At 33.9% G+C, this 26,602-nt stretch overlaps 2 protein-coding genes across 3 annotated transcripts in view; both read left to right on the top strand.

The window, feature by feature from the left end:
* The window catches only part of SRP54 (signal recognition particle 54), a 33,903-nt gene extending 28,413 nt beyond the window's left edge, over positions 1 to 5,490 (top strand). For both annotated transcript variants that reach the window (XM_006913477.2, XM_025047917.1), the window contains 3 exons: positions 1,167 to 1,337; positions 3,927 to 4,022; positions 4,975 to 5,490. In XM_006913477.2, coding sequence (XP_006913539.1) covers positions 1,167 to 1,337; positions 3,927 to 4,022; positions 4,975 to 5,066 — 359 coding nt within the window. In that variant the 3' untranslated portion in view covers positions 5,067 to 5,490. The remainder of the gene's footprint in view (positions 1 to 1,166; positions 1,338 to 3,926; positions 4,023 to 4,974) is intronic.
* A 3,491-nt stretch (positions 5,491 to 8,981) lies between these two features.
* Positions 8,982 to 26,450, top strand: FAM177A1 (family with sequence similarity 177 member A1). The gene is made up of 5 exons (XM_006913479.3): positions 8,982 to 9,226; positions 13,849 to 14,022; positions 21,919 to 21,985; positions 23,036 to 23,133; positions 24,758 to 26,450. Exons 1-5 carry the CDS (start codon positions 9,068 to 9,070, stop codon positions 24,962 to 24,964), a joined length of 705 nt encoding a protein of 234 aa, XP_006913541.1. The 5' UTR covers positions 8,982 to 9,067; the 3' UTR covers positions 24,965 to 26,450.
* Positions 26,451 to 26,602: the final 152 nt, after the last annotated feature.

Genomic DNA, 26,602 nt, shown 5'->3' with positions numbered 1-26,602 from the left:
TTGAAGATGTGAATTAAAAGCCGCATTTCTGAAATGGATTTAGAGGTTTTAACGGATTGTAAGTTTATTATGAGATAATTTGATCTTTATTTATATTGGTAATCATACGTTACCTAGATTTTAGTTCACTTCTGGACACTACACTTAGGGGGCATAGACAAATTAGAAGTAGTATTTAGGAAATCAGGGTGATAAATGGGTTTCTAAACCATGTTATAAGAGGAACAGTCAGAAGGATTGAATATCACTTAGAGAAAATTCATAAGCGACATGTGGTTCTCAAATATTTCAAAACTTTATTCTTTGTGCCTGGCAAGGAGACATCTATGCAAATAGGAAGAAGTACCAGGCAAACATATTTCATTTTAATATGTGAAAAAACTTTCTGTAATTCGAGGTGTAATAGAATGGCATAGATTGCTTTATTTTAGATAGTGAGTCTTCTCTCCTGGGGATATTAAGACTGAGGCTAGATGACCACTTTTTGGGGGGACGTTGTAAAGAGGATGCAGATATAATAGAAATTTTGACTAAAAGCCATCCATTTTTGAGATTGTATGCAATTAAAACCAGAAGAAATGCACCTCATATTCTGAGTTAACAAAACACTGGAGGAAATTAACTCATTCTTTATGTTACAGAAAGGATTAAAATACTACTAGTAATTAGTTGATTATAGGAAACATAACAATTATTCTGTTGATTATAGGTAGAATTACCTACTTCTGCTTGCTTGTATGCCTAAATTTATGATTTAAACATTAATGGTTATTTACAGCAAAGGTGAGCGCTTTTGTTCTTTTTTTGAAATATACCTTTTACCTCTGGTTTATGATCTGAGGCGCAGTTGGGTGTGAGATATGTAAAGGATGGACATGAGTTTCAAAGGTTTTTAGAATGTTCTATTTTGCTTAAACTGTAGGGTGAGTACATGTATATTTGTTTTTTTTTTATAGCTTATGAATATTATAAACATCCTTTTGAATATATTCCATGTGTAATTTTTTAACATCAGGCAAACATGTCAGATGATAATAACATTTGTTAAATCTGGTGATGGTTTGATCATTATATTTGTTTTTCTTTGTGTAAAATGTTTGCACATAACTGCTGTGATAATGAACATTAATTGTATGTAAGTGAAAGTAATTTTTTCTTGCCTGCAGAACTTGATAGTACAGACGGTGCCAAGGTTTTTAGTAAGCAACCAGGAAGAATCCAAAGAGTAGCAAGAGGATCAGGTGTGTCTACAAGAGATGTTCAAGAACTTTTGACACAATATACCAAATTTGCACAGATGGTAAAAAAGATGGGAGGTATCAAAGGACTTTTCAAAGGTAAGAAAAATAAGCTCATCAATAGTTAACACACTAAAAGGAAAGAATGTTGAGAAACTAAAAATTAAAGCCAAGAAGTGTTACCAGTATTAGAAAATATATTGCTGTATTTCATGTTATATTTAAATACTTCTGGGGTTTATAATGTGATCTGTGATTTATCTGTTTTTAGGTTCAAGGTAATAAACATTATTATTTAAAAAAAAAAAAGGTAATGACTTTATTTTTTTGAAGATGTGATATATAGTAAATAAAATTTAGAGAATATAAGAAAGTATGAGAAAAAAATTTTAAATACCCATTGCCTTTGATTCCCAAAGAATACTATGAGTCCTATTGCAAATAACATTTCATATTAACTAGTGGTTTTTTCTGATACATCATGGCTATTTTCCATATTGTCAAATATTTTTTAAAATATAACTTTTAGCCACTAAATACTGTTTCAGTCGAGCATGTATATTTGTTTAATACAGTGCTACTTTGTTGGATATTTAGGCTGATTTATCTGTTTCTATGTCAGTATTCATTTTTGTATCAATTAATTCTATGTTGTTTTCCTTAAGGCCAGGGAGTGTGTCTGTTTGATCGGAAGCATAGGAGATGCTGAATAAGTTTTGTAGGAATTTAATATTTCCAATTTAATGGTCAAATTTTTTTCAATGTGCGTTTTTTAGGTTGCTATTCAAGTGTGACATGTCTTTGTACATTTACTGGTTTGAATGTCCTTTGTGAATCACCTCTTAGGTTCTCTGTTTATTTTATTTTCCCTTATTGCTTTAACTCATTAAAATCCTTGGTTTATATCTGCAAATATTTTTCTCAGTTTTTCACTTGCCTTTTTATTTATATTTTTTAATAAACAAGTTTTCATTTTTAATGTAGACATTGCTACTTATCATTTCATTTCATTTATTTTATGCTCAAAGAAATTTTCACCATGTTGATAACAACAATAGTCAGCTACATTTTCTTCTATTTGTTTTGATTTTATTCTGTAGATTTTACTTTTTGTCCCATTTGGAATTTGTTTTGCAATGTATTGTGTAAAGTAAAAAGATGAATTTGTTTTTCCAAAGAATAGTGGGGCCTTCCATAGCTCAGTTGGGAGAGTGGAAGACTGTAGTGGATGTTTTTCCAAAGAGTTAATCAATTGTCCCAACCCTCTCTTAATTTTTTCTTTTTTATATTATAAACACCATTAAAGTAAATTTATTATTTCAAAAACTTGATTAGGCAGGCTCCAAAGATGTACAATAGATAATAGCTTTCTAAAAAAATGAGTATTTACAGAAGTTCTTCTCACCTGTTGTCTTTGATACTTTTCTTATTTTTCCTTGCTTGCTATACCCTATTTTCTCTTTTGTGACAAAGGGAAAAAGTTAGACAGCATGTTTAAAATTGGTTATAATTCCTAACATCACATGCTGTTTCAGACAGTTATTAATAAATATGTTATGTCATTCTAACATCTTTCCCAAATGACCCTGCTATTGTTTTTTCCCCTCACTTTATTTATTCATTATTTTTCTTTCTTTTATTTTTCAGTTGTCAGTCTGACCTTATCTAAGCATTGATTACCCAATAAAGGCACAACCAAGATGAATTGGGTGGTGGATGTGGTGCACATCCATGTCACATCAAACTCAGTATTTTTCAGAAATTTTAAATCCTCAGAAACAAACTTTTACAAGAAATCACCAATGAACATAGAATTTACATCATATACAGATTTATTAATTATTCACAGCTTTTATCATGTTCTATAAAAAACATTTTTCATTCATAGTTCTTTGATTTATTCAGATTAACTTTGATCAGAGAACTGGGCAGCTTTGGTTTTCTTCTTCCTAAATGCTCCTGAGAAGTTCCAGAGTTACTATTCCTTTGAAATAATTTTACTGAAGCCATTTTACTTATTCATTGCTGTTGCTTCAATCTCTTTTACTTCCTGTCTCTTAAGCACAGCAGCTATTCTCTAGAGGAATGCTCTTATCAGTTCTGCTCCAGAGTGCATCTCTTTCATTGGCTGCCATTTTAACTGTGGAATTTTGACCATGTATGGAAATTCATTGATAAATGGAGTTAGATTGTCTTTCTGTTCTCTGAAACTTTTTGCTATTTTTAATAGCTTCTTAGATATATACAAATTTTTCAGTTCTCTTAGATTCATTTTTTCATATTTACCAGTTATCTAGTCTCTTTCCTGATTAACCCATAGCTATAAACATAGTTTTTGTTCAGCATACTCCCTTATCACTATTAAAAATTATTGTTATTGCTTATTAAGAGCCACTGGATGCAGTTTTTCTTATAGTGGTTCATTCATAGATAATAACAAAGTATTAAGAAAAACCTTCGCTCTCAAAGTCTCTTAAATGTCCCTTAATACAGAATTTCACTTGTTCATTCTCAAAAATATATATGTAATTGAAATGAAGATTAGAAGGGATATGGACAAGTAGAAATAATTGTGTTAAAGATTATAGGTGATTTTTTTTTTTGCTTATTTACGCAATCTATTAAAATTCCTAGGATACGCCAATTATATTACATTCTATATTGACTCAAAACTTTTTTTGTTTTCAGGTGGTGACATGTCTAAGAATGTGAGCCAGTCACAGATGGCAAAATTGAATCAACAAATGGCCAAAATGATGGATCCAAGAGTTCTTCATCATATGGGTAAATACAAAGTTGTCACTTGCTAATACAGTTTAATTTATAAAGATTGAGTTTAAATAAACCTTCTGTTGTGAAAATCTGTTCAACAGATGTGTGCATTGAGGGAAATGGCCGTCTGACTTCTAAGCTGAATGGTTATAATAGTGCTATATTAGCTGAGGTTTTATTCACTCCTATGCTGCCATTTGTGTGATTTTTTGGGCAAGCCACTTAATCATCTTTTGTTCATGCTTACTTTGGTGACCTTTTCCCCTGGATATTTTAGGATATTTTAGTTTAGAATCTGGATATTTTAAATGATGAGACTTTGAAATTATACAAGGATTTTGAAACCCAGTTCCACTTTTACTTTGTAACCTATGAAAAGTTCCTTAAACTTTCTGAACCTCAAATCCCCTTCTTTAAAATCACAGATACTGTCTATATCAGGAAATTGCGACAGTTGAATGAGCTAATAAATATGAAAGCATTTGGTACAGTTCTGGGCATAAGTAGATGTTTAATAAATGGTGAATTTTTTCTGTAAGTCCTATGAAATAACTCTGCCCTTCTGTAAGTCCTATGAAATAACTCTCTGCCCTTCTGTAAGTCCTATGAAATAACTCTCTGCCTTTCCTTACTATTTACAAGAAGACTCTTTTGGACTTCCAGGAAAATAAATTTTTTATTTGGATTTTTTTGACTCCTTATTGTGTGATAGGTACTGTTAAGATTTTTTTCCTATGTCATTTCATTTATTTCTCATAACTTGATGAGGTAGGTTCTTCATTCTCTTTTATAGATGAGGATAGTCATGAATATACAAATTTCGAATTGGTATGTTCTTTAAGGCCGATGACCAAATTATAGTCAGAATCCAGTATATTTTTTGGAAGTTAAAGTACTTATTTGGCAAACGTAACAAATGTTTTAAATTCTACTTAATAATTATCTGATTTTGCTTTCACTCTAGGTGGTATGGCAGGACTTCAGTCAATGATGAGGCAGTTTCAACAGGGTGCTGCTGGCAATATGAAAGGCATGATGGGATTCAATAATATGTAAAGAAGATGCCTTAACATAAACTGACTCAGTTGATTACATTATTTGCTGAGACCTCAGAGTTTCCCTCCTTTTTGCAAACGGGGAAAAAAAAGTATTTTTCTTGCCTGTCTTGCCCTTTTTCTTTCTCTTCTCATTTCCCCCTTCCTTTTCTTTTTCCTTCCTTCTTTCTTCCCTCCTTTCCTTTGATATAAAGAAGGAATGTATGGTTTTTGTGGAAATCATCATATCTTTGCTTTAGATTTTCTTGTTTTCACCATCATAACACTTCTTAAGTTAAACAAATCATGATGTAAAATTTTAGTACTTAAAAGTTTTTAATTGTTTCAAAGGCCAAGCATTACATCTGTAAACAGTCCTGGTCAGTAGTTATATGATGTCTCAATAAAAGTGCTGTAAAATAAACTTCAAAGTCATTATAAGTTAAGGGGTTGTAAACTTTTTTTATAGTTTGAAATTATCGGTGTATCACATTAAAAGACAGATGGAAAAATCAATAGTTTTAAAACTATCCTTAGAAGTATACCTTTAATGGGAAACATAGAGTAACTGAACCATTAGTATTATGAATTTTTGTTTAACTTAAATAATTAAGATAGTTTTGCCATAGAAAATCTTAGCTTTGCCATTTAAATTGAAATTGTGAATTTGGTTACAGTTCGCAATATAATGTTTTGTATATAACTTATATTTTTTTACCTCATATTTTTGAAGCCTTAATGGCAATATTTGATTTTTTTTGAAACGCCAATTTTGTTATGTTTCTTACAAACCAAAAATCTACTTGAAGAAATAGATATACTTTGATGGTAATAGCTAATCTATTGACCTCCTAATGGAAAAATAATTGCAGATATTAGGTTGTCATTTTATATATTAATTTATATAATATATAAATTAATAATTTATTAAAAATATATAAAATGACAAGGTAAATCTGGTTGTTAGTTACTTTGGATTGCTGCACAATTCACTTAGAACAATGGCTTTTAAATAAGTTATGGAATTAATAAAAATATCAGAATTATTATGCCTACTTATTGACATCATGAAGCTAAAAGATATGGTGCAGCAGTGTATTTTGCACTAGAATGAACTGATCTTCAGCAAAGAATTGATGTGTAGTAGTTGGAGAGAGTAAAATAGCTGGTTTTTATAGTATTTTTTTATGACTCAGGTGTTTTAAGAAGGTATCTTTAAAAAATAATTTTTTTTAAAGATAAGTCAAAGTATCTTTAAAAAATAATTAATAATAATGCAACTGATTTCCTTGTATACTTGGGCAAAGATTTTATATCCCACTAAATTATTTTCACTAGCTAAAAACTAGAATATTTCTATAGAACATTGTATATACCCTGTACAAATAATGTATCCTGAGTTCTGTAGAAATGTCATTTGCAAGGTCTAGCTATAGAAATTTGACAAGAGAAAATATTGTTCTCCATATTAGTTTCTAATTAAACTGATGGCATACCACCTTTTCTGGACATGCATTTTTGTGATTTCTATCTTTGGGGTACCACCTTTGTGTTTTGATCAGGAATGGAAATGAGACACTTAGCCAAACTTTATGGCTTCAGGCAATATTTTTGGTATTTTTGGGTCTGATGCAAATTATATTTTTTCAGAAGCAGAAATAACAGTGGAAAAGGACAACTAAAGGCCTAAAACACCTAGTTCAGCTTCCATTTCTCTTCCCTCTTCTGTAAAGTGAGGGAATTGGAGAAGCCCTTAGCGTAGTACCTGGGATATTGGGCTTCATAAGTGAAGCCATTGCTGTTATTTAACAATTTCTTTATTCTTAAAATCAATCTAATGTGGATTTTTAATTTTACCACCTTATTCTTGTGTATCAATAATGATCAAAATATATACTCCTAATTTGAGGGATGGGATAACCTTAAAAATATTCTCTACTAAAATATATATGTAGCTATGTCAAAACCACAAGAAAGTCTTGTTTTTTTATTTGATGGATATTCCTGGTTATTAAATTTTACTCAGCTTTGTTTTCCCAGCCTTTCACAGAAATAGATCCAAATTTACCTTTTTAGCTCTATATGTATCGTTAAATGATAAATTTAGACCACAATTACATTTTCAAGTAGATAAATGTAATAAAACCTGAATTTGTTTTTTCATCATGGTGATACAATATGACTTATACTATAAAGGGAAAGAAGGGAAGATTTGGCATGTTGCTTTGTTGCCCACTTTTAGTTGACCTATGACAGTGTGGAAATAATGACAAAAATGTAAATGCCCCAAATCCATTAGAATTTCTATACTTTTCTGTCGCTATGAGTTGTTCATTTGTAATAGACTGCTCTTCAATTTCATATTTGTGTTAAAAGTAACTCTTCTTAGAAAATACTTCTAGTACATGTTGGAATGTGACTTCCATTTTAAATTTTCAGTAAACTAAGAAATGTACCATGGAAATGACTTCTGCTTTAGCAGTGAAAAACTTATAATTTGATGTTTAATTTGGCCAATTCGCAAAATAAAATCATGCATTTATGAATATTCCACCAATTTTTAATAATAAAGAATCTTGATTACCTTTCTTGCTAGTAAGTGGAAAGGGATTTTGAATACGTGTAATGTAGAACTGTTTCGTTTATGAAAGCCAATTCATGAAGTCTTTAACAATTGGCTCTTTTTCTTTTCAATTTATTGGGTTTTGCATTTTGCACTGACTCAATCCCTGGCTAAAGTCACTAGACAACATCAGATCATGCTACTAAAACTTGTTTACCTCAGCAATAAGACAATTTGATTTTATTACTGGAATATCGATTATGATATTCCAACCAATGTTTAAAATGTAGATGGTTTTCAAACGATCAACATTTGTTTTTAAGGTTTTTTTTTTTAAGTTACCATAATTATAGCAGGATGGAAAGTATAATATTAAGCAGAGAGTAAGACAAAATAACTTTTGCACAGGAGAGAAAAGAATATTGAAGGTTGTAGGGATGGGTGTTCCAGCCTGCTGGCTGCTCGGGTGCCTTGCTGAATAACATGTACTAGGGCATAACTTTGAGAAGCATTTATGAATTTTGCCTGGAATGAAATGGAATTTAAAGTGTCAAATGAAACCCTCCACCACCCGCCGTGGCCAAAATAATGTATTTTATTTTTGACCTCTACAATTCGTGAAAACTTGTGTGAAAACTTTCATACTAAAACTACAATTTAAAAAATCATTTACCTGGAAATGACCTAACTAGTTTAATGCTGTAATCATTGAGATCGCGACTTTTTAATTTGGTTGAACATTGGGAAAAAAATGGGAGAAGTCTGGGATGCTTCCTCACGCGCTCGCGCGTTCCTAAAACATGATTCCTCACATTTGTCAAAATGGAAGCTTGTTGTTGCCCTTTGCTCTCCATGTGTCCCTTAACTTTTTCTACCGTTATATTTATTTCTGACAAGGGTAAGCAACATTCACCTTTGAGGCTCTTATTTTAAAGATATTTTGGCTATACCGTCGTCATCCAGGTTAGAAATGGAATATGCGCACGAGCCGTACATTTAAAAATATTTTTTCAGCAACCGCATCTCAGCACAAGCCTTTGAACCACTTTGTAGCTGTTCTCATTTCACAAGTGTAAAAACCAAGGTCCGAGAGAGTGACTGCCCAAGATGCAAGTGGTTGGTTAGCGGGTGCGCGGATATCTAAAGCCAAGATACAGGTGCCAGTACGAGGAACGACGTCACTGGGGATGATGACAGGCAGCGAGCCCCAGACGTGGGCGGGGCCGGAAGCGATACTGCAGAAGGCCCCGGTAGTTGCACCTCCCACGCTGCAGTCAGCCGACTCCCAGGTGCAGAGCCCTGTGGGCGAGGCGGCGGCCGACCCCGCCCCTTGAGAGGCCCCGCCCCCAGGCCCGCCCCTCCCGCTGTGGCGTGGCGGGGCGCGGCGCGAGGCGGGCAGTGCGGGTGGGTCCCATTTCCCGGCCGCGGGCTCTGTCTACGACTGGGCCGGGGGGCGGAGGATGGAAGTGGCTTTATCCGTCACTACGTTCTATCTCGTCAGCAGCCCTGTGGCGGCAACAACGATGGACCCGGAGCCTGTGAGCCGTGCGGAAGGCGGAGAAGCAGTAGCAGCCTCAGGAGCTGCGGCCGCCGCGGCGTTCAGGGAGTCGGAGCGGCAGGTAGGTGAAGCCGAGGCTGGGAGAGCCCAGCCTCCTCTCTGCCTTGTCTGCCTGCTGCCCTTTTGGCCTGCGGGCCTTCCTCCGAGCAGGCCGCCCCCCGGAGGTGCTTTTCGGGGTTCTTCCTCAGTACCCCGCCTCTGCTTGGAGGAAGGGACCGCTCACCAACCCCTCCTGTGGCAGCGCCGCGGACTCTCGGGCGGCCTCGGGTTTCTAGGGGTGATATTCCAGTTTCGGGTCTGCAAACGTGAGAAGGCAGGCGTTTCCCCGAAAGGTGGCCTTCGTGGCTGGAATCCAGGTGACGGCGGCTTCAATCACCTCAGTCTCGTGCAGGCGTCTGACCTGGCATCTGGCCTTTTCTTAAGTAATAAAAAATAAGTACTAAGTGTTTACAGGTTTTTGCATTCCTTATAACTTCTGCGTGAGGTGGGCATTATCCCCATTTCACCTTAGTGAGGTAAACTAAGGCGCAAGCGGCACTGTCACATAAAATGTAACCGAGCCTTATTGTAAATTCTACATTTTGTAGTAGCCACATTAAAAAAGTAAAAAAAAGTGAAATTAATTTTAATATTATGTTGTTTACCCAATTTATCAAAAAATTTTAACATATAATATGAAGTGAAATTAACATGTTAACTCAATTTATCAAAACATTTCAACGTGCAATTAATATGAAAGTTATCAATGAAATATTTTACATTTTCTTTTTGGTACTAGTCTGAAATCCTGTATGTATTTTTCACTTACTGCACATCTCAGTTCGGAGCAGTCATATTTCAAGTGAGCATTAGCCACGTGTGCCTGGTGGTTACTGATTTGAACAATGTCAGTTTAGAGAGTTAGGTAAGGTTTTGAATTTGATGGTCTGTAGTATTTTAGGATCTTTGGCCAAGTCAAACTGATGAAGAAATTGCTTTAGCTGAAATCAGCTTAGGAGTATAGTTTTATCTAGTAAAAACCTCGAGTTGCTCCTATGTAGAAATCTTTCCACCCTGCTTGAGAATGAAGCCTTTTCAGTAGGTTCATTTTTGAGACTTAACTACTTGAATGGTAAGACATTTTCCCCAAGCTACAGAGCCCCAGAGAATGGTGCCTGAAAGTGCATATAGCTCTTACAGATGTAGTTTGCATTTACAAAAACTTTTTCCGCATACTAGTCTTTATGTGGAATTTCCTGGTTTTTTTTTCTTCTACTTAAGAAAGAGGAAGGTAACCTGTAAGAAGGAATTCAAGGACAATGCTAATTGATTAGGAAGCCACTTTTCAGTTGACACCTATGGTTGACAGGTTCACTTGAACCTTTAAGTTTACAGTGCTTGATGTGTTTTCCATTTGGTTTTTCCCTCTGTTACTATAATTGTTTTCATCACTACTTAAGCTTCGAATCTGATAACAAAATAAACATACCTGTATGATTTACCAGATAAATAATTGAGGAAAGGCTCTTTGTTTTGGCTGTGTGATATTATGTTATGTTCTTATTCTTAGTTCTTAGATATAACTGTCTTTTCAGATCTTTGGAGTTTGTTAAAATGGGATTTGTGTAATCGACAATAAAAATTTTGTTTTAAGGTTTATTATTTATCTGTAAAAATCAAACATTTGCAAAATTCAGAGAATAACTTTCATTTATAATTGTTGGAAATTTTGTACCAAATTACTTTCTGGTTAGTTTTACCCATCAATACCTCCTTTAACTGACGCCCCACCCCACCCCAAGTAGAAGTTGGAATCACATGTCATAGATTGTCTTTCACAGATTTTTTACTTGCCAATCTGGTTCCTTCTGATGAGGGCTTCACAGATTTTAGCCTATGGGCCAGATTCCACCAACCGCCAGTTTATATAAAGTTTAATTGGAACAAAGCCATTATGTATTGTCCATGGCTGCTTTCAAAGAGTTGGTAGTTGTGACAGACACTATACTTGCAAAGCCTAAAATATTTACTTTTTGGCCTTTACAGAAAAAGTTGGTTCACTCCTCCTTAAGATGGTAGAACTTGGGTTTTACTGTATCGAAAATTAATATAAAAATTTAAAAAGAAAGCCCTTAAATAAATCTGTAATAAAAATCTTTATATACGAAATGTGATAATTGGAACAAATAAAATGCCATTTTTAATTACATATGTATAGAGGATATTACTCAAAGTTCTGTTTATATTCAACTAACAGGTATTGTAATAAAAAATATGAATCGTGTTTCAGTCTTCCCTTTTGTAGATATTTTTTTAACTGGAAAGAATAGAGCTGAGTCAGTTAATGGAGATAGCAGCTAAGTTTGTACTAGTTGTTATGACCCAGACAAGAATGTTTTGATTTATTAAAATTGTCTAAGGAAAATAAAGTAGTTGAGCCAATGAAAGACACCCCTTCTTCCTTTGTCTGTATCTTAGGAAAGAAAAATTAAGCCAATGAGAGATTGCTAGAGGGAGCAGTGAAAAGCTGCTTCTGTTCTGATGGGAGTGGAGTGGGAGTGGAATGGAGCGTGGTGATGTACTGTGAAAGGTCTCAGCTCTATTCACTGACTGGGACTGTTGCTTTAGCATCATATCCATACAGTTAGTATGACTGGAGATCTAAACCAGCTCCTCTGATTTTCCCTTGTCCATAAGGGGAGCCAGAAAGTCATGATCCAAAGGAGACATTGATGTCAAGACAACCACAAACCAAAACTTAAATCAAGGGGAAAACGAGAGTGGATGAGAATGGCTCACTGTGCCTAGGGATTGGGGATGGAAGAAAAGTGGCCCGTGTGGGCTGTATGTTGTCCACTTTGTTTCTGGACACAATAAAATGGGCTTGTCTTCCTTTATTAAGGGCTGGATTTTTTTAGAACCCTCAGGACAGACTAGAGAAAAATTGCAGTTTCCACCCCCCCCTCCCAGGTTAATCTGTAGATAGCCCATGCTATCAACATTTTCATGATCTCAGTTTGCTATATAACAGTTACAGTTGCTGTCAGTGGACCACGCGTGTAATGGAACAATACGTCTATTATTTGGGTTGAATATACCTGGATTCAAATCCTAGCTAATGACCAAATTTACCTATGGAAGTGAGGGACAGAAAAAGAACCATATCTATATTCTAAGAAAGACCTTAGAAGATTAAGAGGAAAGCATGCATAAAAACAGTTACTTAAACTGGCATAACTGGGCAATTCTAGTCCACTTTTTATTAGTATAATGCCATCTCTATACATGCAGTTCAAAGAATGTTTCTAGTGATTGAACAACAGTTATGGCTTTAAATTATGTTTGGTCATATCTACAAAGAAGAATTTGTATAGAGGACAACATTTTTGAACTCTGGACTATCTTAGAGAATCTCACTGACATGGATTCTAATCATGACAGTCCTGTAGTCCTGTATCATTTTGCTTTGGTTTAATTTTAAAATTTAACCAGTAATACATGAACATATTTTCATCACAAAAACAAAACAAAATAATAAAATACAAAAATGAATAGAAAGCCCTTTTAACTGCTCCCTTATTTGTACCTTCTCCCCCATTTTCGTACCTATCCCCAGGGGTCACCACTGTTGCAAGATTTTTTTTTTCACAATTATTTGTACTGGTCCTTCTTGAAAGCTTCAGATAAGAAGATTCAATGAGGGCCTTCTTCAGATTTTAAACTTGAGGCAGAATGACAGGGAAGAAAAGCTCTTCATCTTCTTCCACAGTATACACTTACTCTGAATTTGGCACATGGCTATGTGTGTGAGGTAAAACTAGTATTTATCCAGGAGTAGAATTTGGACATAATTAGAATTCCATAGATTACATATTATAGTTTTAAAATTCATAAAATCTTTTTACTATCAGGAGAAGTCTGTTGTCACCTATATATTACTAAGAAGTCTGGAAGTTCAAAGATATATCACTGATGGCTTGCTTTTCAGATCTGGTTTAGAAATGAGTTTTATTTGGCCTGCACAGTGCTTTAAAATTATTTTTAATTTAATGTGTTTAATTGGGGCATGCTTTTTCCAAAGGGTCTATCCGTCTTTCCATCTTTAGCTTTACACATTTTTGGTACCTGTTTGACCCTAAAAAGCGTTTGAATCTGGGGCTACTGTTTTGAGAAAAGGTGCGGTTCAGAGTTAAAGTGAACTGGTTTGGTTTTGCTCACGCTTAGCTTAGATCCAAAGACTTAGGAGAGTTCCCTGGTATAAATGGGTACTTTATTCTCCCTATCCATCCTACATATATGTGCATCTATATGATTTTCCTTTGATATTACACATTAATCTTGCCATAATTAGCATTATATTTTAAAACGATGGCTGTCCAACATGTCTTCACATATATTGCATTGGAATTGATATAACTTGAAGTGTGGTGCTTGATTTCTTAGCTGTTGACTTAAACAAAGTTTAATTGATTAAGTTCTATTTTTTTCACCTTGGTAGTGAGTATGCACATATTTGCTTTATTATTAAACTCTTTTGAGATGCTATTGATACTCTTATGATTGTTTTATTTTTTAAAAAACCATTTAAGGATTGGCTTGTGTTTCTTCATTCCCTAAAATAAAGCAACCCAGAAATTTTTTTTTTGTTATATAAAAAAAATTAATCTCAAAATTCTCATTTTCTTAATTTATTATTGGCATTAGATGAGTAACGAAAGAGGCTTTGAAAATGTAGAACTGGGAGTCATTGGAAAAAAGAAGAAAGCCCCAAGGAGAGTCATCCACTTTGTTAGTGGTGAAACAATGGAAGAATACAGCACAGACGAAGATGAAGTTGATGGCCTGGAGAAGAAAGATGTTTTGCCTACTGTTGATCCTGTGCGTTTGATACTGGTGACCCTTTTGTCAGTGGGTTTTGCTTTGATTGATGTGTTTCCCCTTAAACATTGAATGGAAGGAGTCATTTGAGATTATATTCTGATTATAAAATTATGCATTATCTACCAAAATTATGATTTTGGTAGAAAACAGTATTTTTATACAATATGGGTGGAAATATTTCCTGCATTTCAGAAGCATGAATAGTTTTTGAGTGTCAGAGTTCTTTGTCAGTGTGGATAGGTTTCCAGATTTATCTTACTAGAGTGCTTGACTTTCAGTCTCTTTGAATTAACTATGTTACCATTATAGTTTCCACCCAAAACTTACAGTTGTTAGTTCTTTTTATAAGTTCTGATTAGAAGTTAGGCATGTATAGTTCTTAATTTTATATGCCTCACTAGCTAAATTTAAGAATTTTTAACTTATAAAAGATGTGACTATAAAATCATAAAACTAGCTGTATATTTTTAAAAATGTAATGTTGCCCTTCTAAGGCATTTTAAGAGTTCACTTGATCAAATATTGACTGATTTTTTCTAACAGGTACTGTTTTAGGCACTGGTGATAACAGTAATGAGCAATGTGAATTTCTGCTCTTATATGCTAGTGGGCAATAAATATATACTGTAATTATCAGACTATGAAAGTGCTATGAAGAAAAAGCAGGATAGAGAATTGTTAATTTATATTTGATTCTTAAAATGTTATTACTAGTTTTTCATCAGATTTGGCTCTGAATAAATTTTGGTTATTAAAAAGGAATCAAATCCAGATTCCCTACTATAGAAAATATTCAAAAGACTGCAACATATTCTGAAGGGAATTCCAAACCCTGCAAAATATTGCAGAAGTGTTTCATGCAGTGAAAGTATGATTGGGATAAAGGTCTTTCTTTTAAATTACTTTGTAGGGGTTCTTATTTGTCTGTATAAATTTGTATGCATATGTATGTTTAAAAAAGTCATTGTCTCAAAAATTGCCCTCTTTACGTAGACACTAAGTAATAAAGGATTACGTAGAAAAAAATGCATGCTTAATACTTTCCTAAAGATTTCTTCCGTTTTTAAAGCTTTATTGAGATACAGTTCGCTTAGGTTAGTTTAGGCTTTCTTCTTTCTTAAATAACTATGAATTTCTTCTTAATTTTTAAGCAGTGCTTTAGTTGTAGGTCATAAGTTTTTATATGTTATATCTTCATTTTCATTCCTCTCAAAGTTAACTTTTCCTCTTTGATTTTTTTCTTTGACTTTTTGGTTATTTAAGAGTATGTTGTTTACTTCCCACGTTTGTGAGTTTCCCACATTTTTTTCTGTTATTGATTTCTAATTTCACTCCATTGTGGTTGGAGAACATACTTTATATGATTTCTGTCCTTTTAAATTTATTGAAGATTGTTTTGTGGCCTAGCTTGTGGTCTGTCTTGGAGATTGTTCTGTATGTACTTGAGAAGGATGTATATTCTGTTGTGGTTAGGTTGAGTATTCTATTGATGTCTGTTAGGTCTGCTTGATTTATAGTGTTATTCAAGTCTTCTGTTTCCTTGTTGATCTTCTGTTTAGTTGTCTTATTCATTATTGTAAATGGAGTATTGAAGCCATCAACTGTTGTTGAATTGTCTATTTTGCCTTTCATTTCTGTCAGTTTTTGTTCTGTTGAGCCCCTCTATTGACTTTTTCATTTCAGTTATTATACCTTTCAACTCTGGACTTCCCATTTGGTTCTGTTTTATAATTTCTAACTCTTTATTGATATTATCTATTTGATGTAACACTGTTATCATACCTTCTTTTATTTAATTATGGTTTCCTTAGTTCTTTGAACATACTTATAAAGGCTACTTTGAAGTTTTTTGTTAAATCCAACATCTGGTCATTCTCACAAGTAGTTTCTCTCGCCTGCTCTTTTTACTGTGTATGGGTTATACTTTTTTTTTTATGTCTCAATTTTTCTTTGGAAACTGGACATTTTAGATATTTAGTACCAACATTGGGTACTGCCCCCACCTTGCGCCCAGGATCTTGACATTGTTATTTGCTTGTTGATTTGTTTAGTGACGGCTGGATTAGTTCTCTGCTGCAAACTAGCTGGCATCTAGTTTCGTCTGTATCTTCATAGAATCTAAGAATTTTCTCCTAGTTATTCACCACAGTCTCCACTGATTTTGAGAGCATCTTCAGCTTGGACTTTTCCACCTCTGCTGCCAATGAAGTCAGTTCATTTGGAAAGAGATTAGGAGCTATGTTTGGTGCATTTCTCTCTGAGTGACACCCCTACTTTGGGAACTGAGTACTCGGTAGAAGAGGGGAGCAGTAGCCTTGGATCTTCTTGGCTCACCTCTTTTGCGTGAAACCACTGCCTTTTGAGCTGGGGAAAGGGTGATTAGTGCACTAGTATTCTCATTGGCACCACGCCTGAGGCAGAGCCTCCATTTCGTTAGTGGGGGCTGATGGAGGAAGGGAGCCCCTACCAGTCAACTGTACTCACCTGAAACTTAATAATAGACAACTTGTGGGCAGGATGAGAAGTGCTAATTGATGTTCTGTTCTTCCAGGAAGAAAGCCCTCTTATTGGGAGCTGGGGGTAGACGAAGTCCTGTGTTCTTGGCAGTATGAGTCTGGAGTTGAGTTTCTACCTCACTTGGCTGGAAAGGCAGTGGGAGGGAGTGATCTTGGTTCAGTTATCATGGACTCTTGCTTCTCTTATCCAATTTTATATATTTTCTTGAGTAAATGTTTCTTCATTTGTGGTATGCCTTGAGGAACATTTCCAGAGACTTTAAGTGTTTTTGATAATTTTCACCAGTTTCACTGAGAAGCGGGTCCACAGAATTTCTCATGCTATTTTGCTGGAAGTGCATATCCACTCTTAAAATCTTTAATTACCTTGTATATAGTGTGTTGCCGTTAGAATTTATTTGAATTCGTAGGCTTAAACTAACAGGGCAATAAGAAACCTGTCTAATATTTTCTCACTGGGAGGCAATGTGAATAGTCAGCAGCTCAGCTTTTCTGACTCGATCCTATGATAATCACTGCGCTTTGACAAAAATTTAACTCTCATTGCACTTCAGGTTCCGTGAGTATTTAAAAAAAGATAACATTTGCCTCATCTATATTCAGAGTTGTTTTTGAAAATTAAATGAGATAGTATATATGAAAACATTGAAAATGACTAAGAACTATATGCATGTAAGGTAGTAATAGTTAACAAAGCAGATATAATAGGTTGCACAAGAAATCTTACTCAAGAGGCAATTTTAGAATCCATTGGAATTTGACAAGCCATGACTAATTTATAAATTTTGCTCTATAGTTCTTACTCAAGCTTCATTTTAGAGTTTATGAGATTAACTTGTTTGATGGCTCCATTCCTAAAATAGTCATTCTAGAGTTTTAAAGTTATGTTTTCTTGGTAGTAGTTCATGTCTTCCAGATTACAGCGATTTTTAGGCAAATAAGAGCTGCAATCATATCACATATTAATGTAATATAATATATAATAGACATTTAATATATTATTAATGTCATATTTAATATTATATTAATATGAGTTTCCAGTAGGAAACTTATACATTCAGAGAAAAGGAGACTTAGATTTTTTTTATATTATGGTAATTCTTTCCCTTAAGATTTTGCCTTAGATGTGCCTTAAGATGTGCCTTAAATGTCAGCTTGAAGTTGACAGCTGACATTTTTCTTCGAAATAAAAGTTTTACAAAAAAAAAAAATCTAGTACAATTCATGAAGAATTTATAATTAGCAAATAGGAGTATCCATGTTAACGAAGTGAAGAAGACAAAACAATAGCAATTAAATCTTTTGCTAAAAGAGGTACAATTTATTTATTTTTTGATATTTTTTCATTGCTGCCTGAATTATAAATGTCTTCATCTGGTTTATTATTTTTACATACATATGTTAATATTAGTCACTATTTTTCTTTAAGTTTGTAGCTTAATATAGACTTCTGGTCATAAAGAAACGTACAATAATTTTTTTTCTTCCTAAATAGTATTTCTTTTTTTTGGAGGGAAATTTTAAACATTAATAAATGCATTATAGTTTACTTCAGCCCTGAGGATTTGTCCTCTGAATCTGTTTTTGGTCAGAATTAATTTCCATTGTAATTTCCATTTCAAAAAAGATTTTTAAAGCTTACAGCCAACATCCATCAGTTTTTTAAAAAATCGAGATAAGAACACTTAACATGAGAACTCAACAAAATTTTAAGTGTACAATACGGCATTGTTAACTATAGGCAAAATGTGGTAAAACAGATCCCTAGAACTTACTCATCTTGTATTACTGAAACTTTATACCCACTGAATGAACAACTCCCCATTTTCCCCCTTTCCCTAGTCCCTGGCAGCCACTATTCAACTCAGCTTTTATATGTTGGATTATTTTAGATACCTCATACGAGTGGGTATTTGTCCTGCTGCGACTAGCTCATGTCACTTAACATAGTATCCTGAAGCTTCATCCATGTTGTTGCATTTGTCAGGATTTCCTTTTTTTTTTTAAAGGCTGAATAATATTCAATGTATGTGTATACCACATTTTCTTTAGTCATTTGTCAATGGATGTTAGGTTGTTTCTACATCTTGGCTATTGTGAATAATACTACAGTGAAGATGGAAATAGAATACTTCCTTAAGATTCTGATTTCAGTTCTTTTTGATAAATATCCAGAAGTGGGATTGCCACGTTGTATGGTATTTCTATTTTTAGTTTTTTGAGGAACCTTTATAACGTTTTCCATAATGGTGGCACCATTTTACATTCCCACCAACAGTGCACAAGGGCTCCAATTTTCCCACATCCTCACCAACACTTTTTATCTTGTTTGTTTGTTTTGTTTTTGGTAATAGCTATTCTAGCAAACGTTAATAACTGAAGACAAACCTGGCTTCCTTAATGTGAAGAGCAGACTTTCCATTTTCTGTTTGCTTCTAATGCATCATAAATCCGATAGAACAAAGGAATTTTGAAAAGATATTATCCTGTATTATGTAGTAGATTTGTAAAACAGATCCAATTAAAAAAAAAAAAGAAAGCTTGACATTTAAAAGATTTAAGAATAATCTTAATCCAGTTTCTCTAGCATATACTTGATAGAAAAGAAAAGGAGACTTAGATTTTTTTTATATTATGGTAATTCTTTCCCTTAAGATTTTGCCTTAGATGTGCCTTAAGAATAAACATATTTCCTGTAATTCCTTTACCCTTTTGTTTAGTTTTGATTAGGGTTCCTCAAATACGTGTATATGTGTATATACATAGATATTTTAAAAATTTGATTATGCACGTAATTGTTACCTATATAAATGGGCTAATGTTTTTTGTAATATAGTCAGAACTTAAAATTATCTGGGCTCATTTTTCAACTGCCAAATTTTAAAAAGGAAAAGGATAATGTGTTGTAATGAGGCTACTAGCAAATGGACAATCTCATTCATTGCTGCTGAATATATATTGGTAAATTTTCTGATGTAAAGTTTTGCAGTCTGAAGGAAGAGTTTTCCAAATGATTATATTTTTGGCCTAGTTATTTCACCATTAGGAAGTTAAGCATTTGGGAAATATGCTTAATATTTTGTTGCAGTAAATGAGGAAAACAGGATAGAGAAAGTATAACAATGTTTTAAAACATATTTGCTCAAGGAAAAATATACTAATATATGTTAATGATAATTATGGGTGGTTGAAAATAGGTGACTTAAATTTTCTTTATACTTTGCTCCATTTTCTAAGTGTTCTATAATAAACAGCCATTACTTTTATAACCTAAAAGTAAGTTTAAAAACAAAAGTAAAAGGTAGCAAGTCTTAATATAAGGAAGAGATGGATACTTAAATTTTTAGAGATGAAAAAGTAAATCAACTTGAGTTTGTATCATAAATTGGAAGTCTTGAAGACCCAAGATCTCATCCCAGTTCTTCTCTTACTGGGATGATGGTAGTGGTAGTGATGCTGGCAGTGGTGGCTGAGTTCCATTGTAGGCTCTTGAACCATCTGTCCTTTTGATTCAGTAAGGTCAGTGTTTAAACAAAGAACACTATAAATTCATTCTGTGTAACTGTGTGTGATAATGATAGCTGTTATTCAGGAATCTTTATCCAGTTTCTCAGCTCTGGAGCAAGCTTGACTCTTTAGTAGTCATAGCCTGGATATTAGAATTATTCTCTTTAGAAAAATATGCCCGTAGAATTGGTCCACTAAGAAATATATCCTTTCCTCCAAAAGCATGCTTAGTCTTATTCTGTATAGTTCTTTTCTGTACTATTTATACTTTCTTGGCCTTATCATTTACTGTGTGTTATAGAAACTGGTTTCATTCTTTATATTTCTGCACTGTTCATTTACTGTAAAAAACATAAGGTAAACTCTGAGATCAGAGTATCCTAAGCAGAGCCCCGAAAATAACCCTTATACCCACATAAAGGATGCCTCCTGCTCTAAATATAGAATATATAGCAGATTTGATCAGGGAGTCAGAAATATATAGTATCTTCTTAGTTGAATATATTTCTTTGCTTAGACATTCATTCCTGTATAAATAGAGACTAAGGAGCTATCTCACTGTGTGTCTTCTCAGGTGTACTAACACAGAAATTGGCATACCTGCTTTTCATGGGAAGAGCATTATTTTGTTTCCTACTCTCCGCTTTAGCGCATAATGCCCAGTCTTACAGATAGTCTTTATTTTTTTAAACTAACTTGGTACAACTTTATTTTTTAAACTAACTTGGTACAAATTTATTTTTTAAACTAACTTGAATAAAAAGAAGTTTATAAGACGGACCGTGGTTACTCAAAATGACTTTGAAAACTCTTAGGTAAAAAAAATTACCCTCCTTTAACCAGGAAGAAAAGGAAGTAACATTAACATTGGCAAACTGATCAGCTTTAGATATCAGAAAAGGAAGATACTTCCATTTCACCAACAGAGAAAAAAGAATTGTTTTCAGTGTCTACAGTTTTCATTCTTACAGATATTCTTGTATTGGCTTTTTAATACCCTTATAACCATTAACGTATCTTAGCTAAGACTATGGCAAGTTTATCTTTTTCTCCCCTCCCTGGGACCAGTATTAAAACAATTATTTATTTGATTGATTAAGGCTCTATTCTGCATTTTCTTTTAAAACAAAAATATTAGGGCAAGGAAGCATGCTAATATTACTGACTTTATCCATAGATGCAAACTGTCATCTATGTGGCAAGCTTCACAAAAGTATTCTGTGGACTTAGAGCACCAAGATCAGCTATGGAGATGTGCAGTGTAGACTGCATTCTGCCAGTGGTCCTGGCCTACCCAGTATACACCGACCTTCTCTTGCATTATATAGTCTAATCCCTTTATAATCCTTAAACAAAAAACTGATTGCCACTTACTGGTTACTTGTTTCCCCACTAATAGTGTTCATTTGATATGCGTTATCCTGCTTAATTTCTCTGAATCTTGATTTCCCCACCATACTATAAGTGTTTTGTTTTATATGATTTCTTAATGTCTCTTTCCATTAACTGCACACTTTCTCTGATGTGCTTATGAACAATAGAGACAAAACAGCATGACAGGAGAAAGGCTGGCTCTGAATCATCAATTCTTAAATAACTAAGGCTGTGACTTAATGACTCCATTTCAGTGGCTGCTGCTTTTTTTAGTTATTCCATGGGCTTAAGGTGATGGTAGTTATATGGGTGAATGTAAAATATCTTTGTGGAATTCTAGCTATAAACATTTAAATTTTTTATTGGATTGTAATCTGTTCGTAGCATTATCTATAGAATATTCTATGTGCCCACCAAGTATTGACTACTTCATTCTGGTCTAAATATAGAGAATGAGTTTAGGTATGAATGTTGATAACCTGATTTCTTATTGCAGACAAAACTTACCTGGGGCCCCTACTTATGGTTTTACGTGCTTCGTGCTGCCACATCAACCCTCTCAGGTATCATTTCTCTGTATGAATATTGTATAACTACTATAATATGCTCCAGGAGCTTTGCCAAATTGAGTGTTTCAAAAATGAAGGAGAAACAATAGGGAGTTGATCACTCTCAAGCTGGCTAGCGTTGAAAGGGATTAGTCTAACTTGTACTTCACCTTAAAACATTCTTCAGCTTCTGGTTGTGTGTGTGTTTTTAAGCACTGAAAATGGCTATATTTAGACAACGATTTTCATATTCTGAATATTTTCTGTTAGCAACTATTTTGTTATTTTATCATTTGATTTCTTACTGATTTTGTTATTCTGTTTGACTGCTTATTCTAAAGCCTGTAGTTACAATTTATTTTCTTTCATTAATATTTCATTTCTTGAGATATAACTAAGTCTTATTTGAAAGAAATTAATTACCAATGTATGACTTAATCATGCTAACTTTAAGATTAGGTTTTAAATCACAGTTTTCCTCTCTTTCCAATTTTAACTCCCTCATAGCTTCTATCACTTTCTGCTGCTTATTAGATCTAATTTTGAATAGTAATTCATTCAGCAACATTTACTGAGCACTCAGTATATGCTAGACAGTCTGGTATAATGAAAAGAACATGAGCTTTACATTCAGACCTGGATTGAATTTTGGAACAGCTTTGTCAGCTTGCCAAATTCTTCAGCCTCTGTGAGTCTAACCTTTCACAGTGCCTGGCATGTGGCAAGCACTCAGTGAATGTTATAGTACAAGTCATTCTTCTCCTCCAGCCCAGTGTTATTCCAGCACTCTTAGAGTATACTTTTTTTTTTTTTTAAAGAAATAGACATGTAACAAATAATACCTGGTGATAAGTGTTATTGGGGGTATTATAGGGAGCCTGTAAGAAACTATAAGTACTTCTTGGGGCAATCAAGGAATTATATGCAGAAGAGACTACTGAATGTTCATAATCTCTCTGAGGGCAGGGACTATATAACTTTTGTAATTCAATGTGCTTTGCACATAGAAAGTGCTCAAGAAATGTTTATGGAATTGTGTAAGCCTTTTAACTTTCATATCTTTAGTGTGTGACTTTCTTGGAGAGAAGATTGCATCTGTTTTGGGCATTAGCACCCCAAAATACCAGTATGCCATTGATGAGTATTACCGGATGAAGAAAGAGGTATGTCTCCTTTTTACATTTTCTTGATTCAGTTTGCTTTGCTGTGGGCTTGATGGGTTGTATAACAAACACAAGTATCCTCTAGGTACCCAAAAGAGCTCCCTTACACTAGGCATTTTATTCCAGAATCATTAGTTTGTCAAATTAGGATATAGAATTTTTTAATACTGAAATTTCTCTAGGATCTATGTGTAAAATTATGCTATATTCCATTGTGCTAGGTGCTATGGGAGATGCCTTATATGTGTTATTAATCTTCACCTCCCTCTGGATTATTATTCCAATTTTAAGATGAGGAAACAAAACCCAGTCTTTGTACTTAGGACACATAGATTGAATGTAGAAGTAGAATGAGTTTGACACAGAGAAAATTACAAGTACTAGAAGTGTGTGTCAATTGTTGGTTGAGGCACAAAGACGTGAGGCAATTCTGTCTGTAGTGAGGTCTTAGGGTAGGGGTGAAAAGAGTTTAGCCTTAAACAATGAGAAAGCTATAGCACTTAAGAGCAGGGGCCCAAGAACCAAAGGCTCTGAATTCAAATTCTGGCTCTGCCACTTCTAACTTTGTACTTTAGGCTAGATACCTAACCTCCATAAGTCTCAGTTTCCTCATCTTTATAATGAGGAAAATTGCAGCATCCATGCACAGGGGTTGTTCTAAGGATGAAATAAGTTAATATGTAAAATAGAACAGCACCTATTATTTATTGGTGAACATGAAATATTAGAATCTTTTATTCTTCTTTCAGCAAATGAGGGCAATTCAGATAAAGTTAGAATATAGAGGCATGAAGATACGTTGTGTTTAGGGAAATGGAAAGAATACTACTGTATTGTCACTGGAGCATAGAGAGTACAACAGGGGTGTGGCTAGAGATGAATCTGGAAAGGTCAGCTGACTTTATGTGGCTTTTCAAAAATAAACGCGTTTCTATTATCATGACCAGCCTTGTTTAGAGCCTCACTGCCCCTTTGTGACAATTGTAATGGCCTCCCTAATAGTCTTCCTCATTCACTTTCAAACAAGCTCTAGATTAATCTTCCTGACGGGTTACTCACTCTCTACCGTCTGCTCATACTGCAGGGACCAATACAAATGCCATCTCCTCCTTCTGGAACTAGAAGTTATTTACCTTTTTAAATCTCTATAGTACTTTTTTTTGTCTTCATGCTATTTTTTACATGTTTTAATTTTCTTCCTAGACTGTAAACTTTTTGAGGCCAGGGACTGCCTTATCTGTATACCAAGTTCTTACGGGAACACTAACCATGCTACGCCATTTAGTGTATAGACCACCCTATTCCACTGAATGGACCAACACCTTATGATTGAAGTGATATAGTATTAGCTAATTTTTAAATTTAGATTAGAATCCGAAAAGATATAGCCTATCAAATTTAAACATGCTGTATCATGTTTTAAAAATAACGTCACTTTTCTTAAAATGTTATACAGTAGTTTTCAATTTGGAAATGGGGACGTATGGCTTAATTAGACCAAATTGAATTGTACATGATACTGTTTTGGTTAAAAAAAAAAGCACAAGCTGTTGAAAATGAGGGAACAAGTATTATTCCTTTGGGGCATTTCTATTTCAATTTTCTTGATATTTCCTCTTTTTAGGAAGAAGAAGATGACGACGAAAACAGGATGTCTGAAGAAGCAGAAAGACAATACCAACAGAATAAGCTACAGGCTGATTCCATTGTTCAGACAGATCAGCCAGAAACAGTGGTATCCACTTCATTTGTGAATCTCAATTTTGAAATGGAGGGAGATTGTGAAGTAATAACAGAAAGCAAACAAAATCCAGTCTCTGTCCCACCATAGAATGAAATGACTATCAAACTTCAAACTCTAAGGTGGTTTTTATACCAGGAACTTTCACATTCTCTATTCAGTGGGACTTAATACAGTTATTTATATTTTAAATTATCTGGAAAGGGAAAGATGTTTCTTTATTCTTAGATCTATTTAGCAAAAGTCAGATCTGAAATTAGGAATATTTGTACCATGCTTTTATTGTGTATCATATTAGTGCTTTGGTTTTAAAATCTTTTTAAAAAGTTGACATTTTAGAGCCCTGCCGATTAAGAAGAGTTAAATTATCACAGCTGTCTGTGTTTGTAAGGAAAAAAAAATAGGTAAGTTGCTGATTAAGGCTGATTGAAACTGATAATCCTATTCTGATTAAAATGTGTTTTTCCCCTAGGTTTTCTCATGATATGTCTTACATTTATATACTAACCATTAATTTCATAATTAAGGATGGTTCACTGAGTGTAATAAAAAGAACAAGATAAAAGCACTTTGAATTTTCTTTCCTTGAGAATCACTATTTTATGGAAAGGTGATTGAGTTTATAACACCAAATATTAAGATGTTTCTATTTTTTAAAGTAGGTTACTTAATCTTGTATTTTCAGTAGTTATTCAAATTCACTGCTTTGAACATGTTAAAAACACTATTGAATGAATTTATTAATATATTTGTATTCAAGTGGTAATAACACCTAGTGATTTTCCACATGGTATCCTAGTTGTGTCACTCATTCAGCTCTCAGTGCCTCCTATGGGTCAGATAGTTGTGGGGAGGAGAGTAGAACTGGGGACAGATGAAGACTTAACCCTTTAGGGGCTCACTGTTAAATATTGTACAAGGTGCGGTGGTAGCATAATTAAGGTACTTGTCATTCACCACTTCAAAATAACAACAGTAAAGTTTCCTTGACCCGGGTTGGCCATCTCTCTACCCACTGTGCTATTAGCCAACCTTCCAACAGTATGGGATAAACTAATTTTGAAAATATTCTTAAATATGTTCAGAATCTTATGAGGTATCTGTATGACTTCACTTTATACCTAACGTGGGTAAGAATGTGCGGCATATTTCAGATGCTGCTGCTCTTAAAAGCCTGTTCACAAACTTAGAGCTTTGAAAGATTGTTTATAGCCTTCTAAACAGCATGAAGCTTAAATGTATCTATATTAAATACAAAGAAACTCACAACAGGTACAGTTGGCCTATTATGGACCACTGTTATTAATGAACGTGAACATCTGGCCACTAAGTTCAGTGGCCACTGGAGCTACTAGATCTAAAAGAGAAAACTAGAAACTTTTCTGATTGTAGTATAAAGAAGATAATGACTTATTAAGGTATTATATTTCTTGAATTTTACTTTCTCTACTTGTCAAACAGTGGCGAGTTTGTAATGTTTATTATAGTGATTCACTGTGCCTTAAATTTTTATATTTTTATTTATGCAAACTAAAATTTCCCATAAATGCATTAAATTGTTTTGTCTTATTTTTAAGCCTCTTTCAGTTTTTCTTCCTTTCAACCCTCTTAATATTTACTGTTCTCTCTGGATCATAGTTGATAAAATTCTTATCTTCTTCTAATCTTTCATTTTGTTAAATCATAACAGTATAATTGAGAATCTTTACAGTGAATTAACAAAATGGA

This window comes from Pteropus alecto, unplaced genomic scaffold (genome assembly GCF_000325575.1).
Source record: "Pteropus alecto unplaced genomic scaffold, ASM32557v1 scaffold104, whole genome shotgun sequence".
In the NCBI taxonomy this organism is placed as follows: Eukaryota; Metazoa; Chordata; class Mammalia; order Chiroptera; family Pteropodidae; genus Pteropus; species Pteropus alecto.
Note: the sequence above shows the minus strand (reverse complement) of the source record. Positions and strands in the feature narration are given on the sequence as shown.

Excerpts from the sequence above, each read along its gene's own strand:
- FAM177A1 (XM_006913479.3), top strand. The coding sequence starts at position 9,068 with ATGGAAGTGGCTTTATCCGTCACTACGTTCTATCTCGTCAGCAGCCCT. Across the intron at positions 14,023-21,918 it reads TTTTGCCTACTGTTGATCCT|ACAAAACTTACCTGGGGCCC; the intron begins GTGCGTTTGATA and ends TTCTTATTGCAG. Across the intron at positions 21,986-23,035 it reads TGCCACATCAACCCTCTCAG|TGTGTGACTTTCTTGGAGAG; the intron begins GTATCATTTCTC and ends TCATATCTTTAG.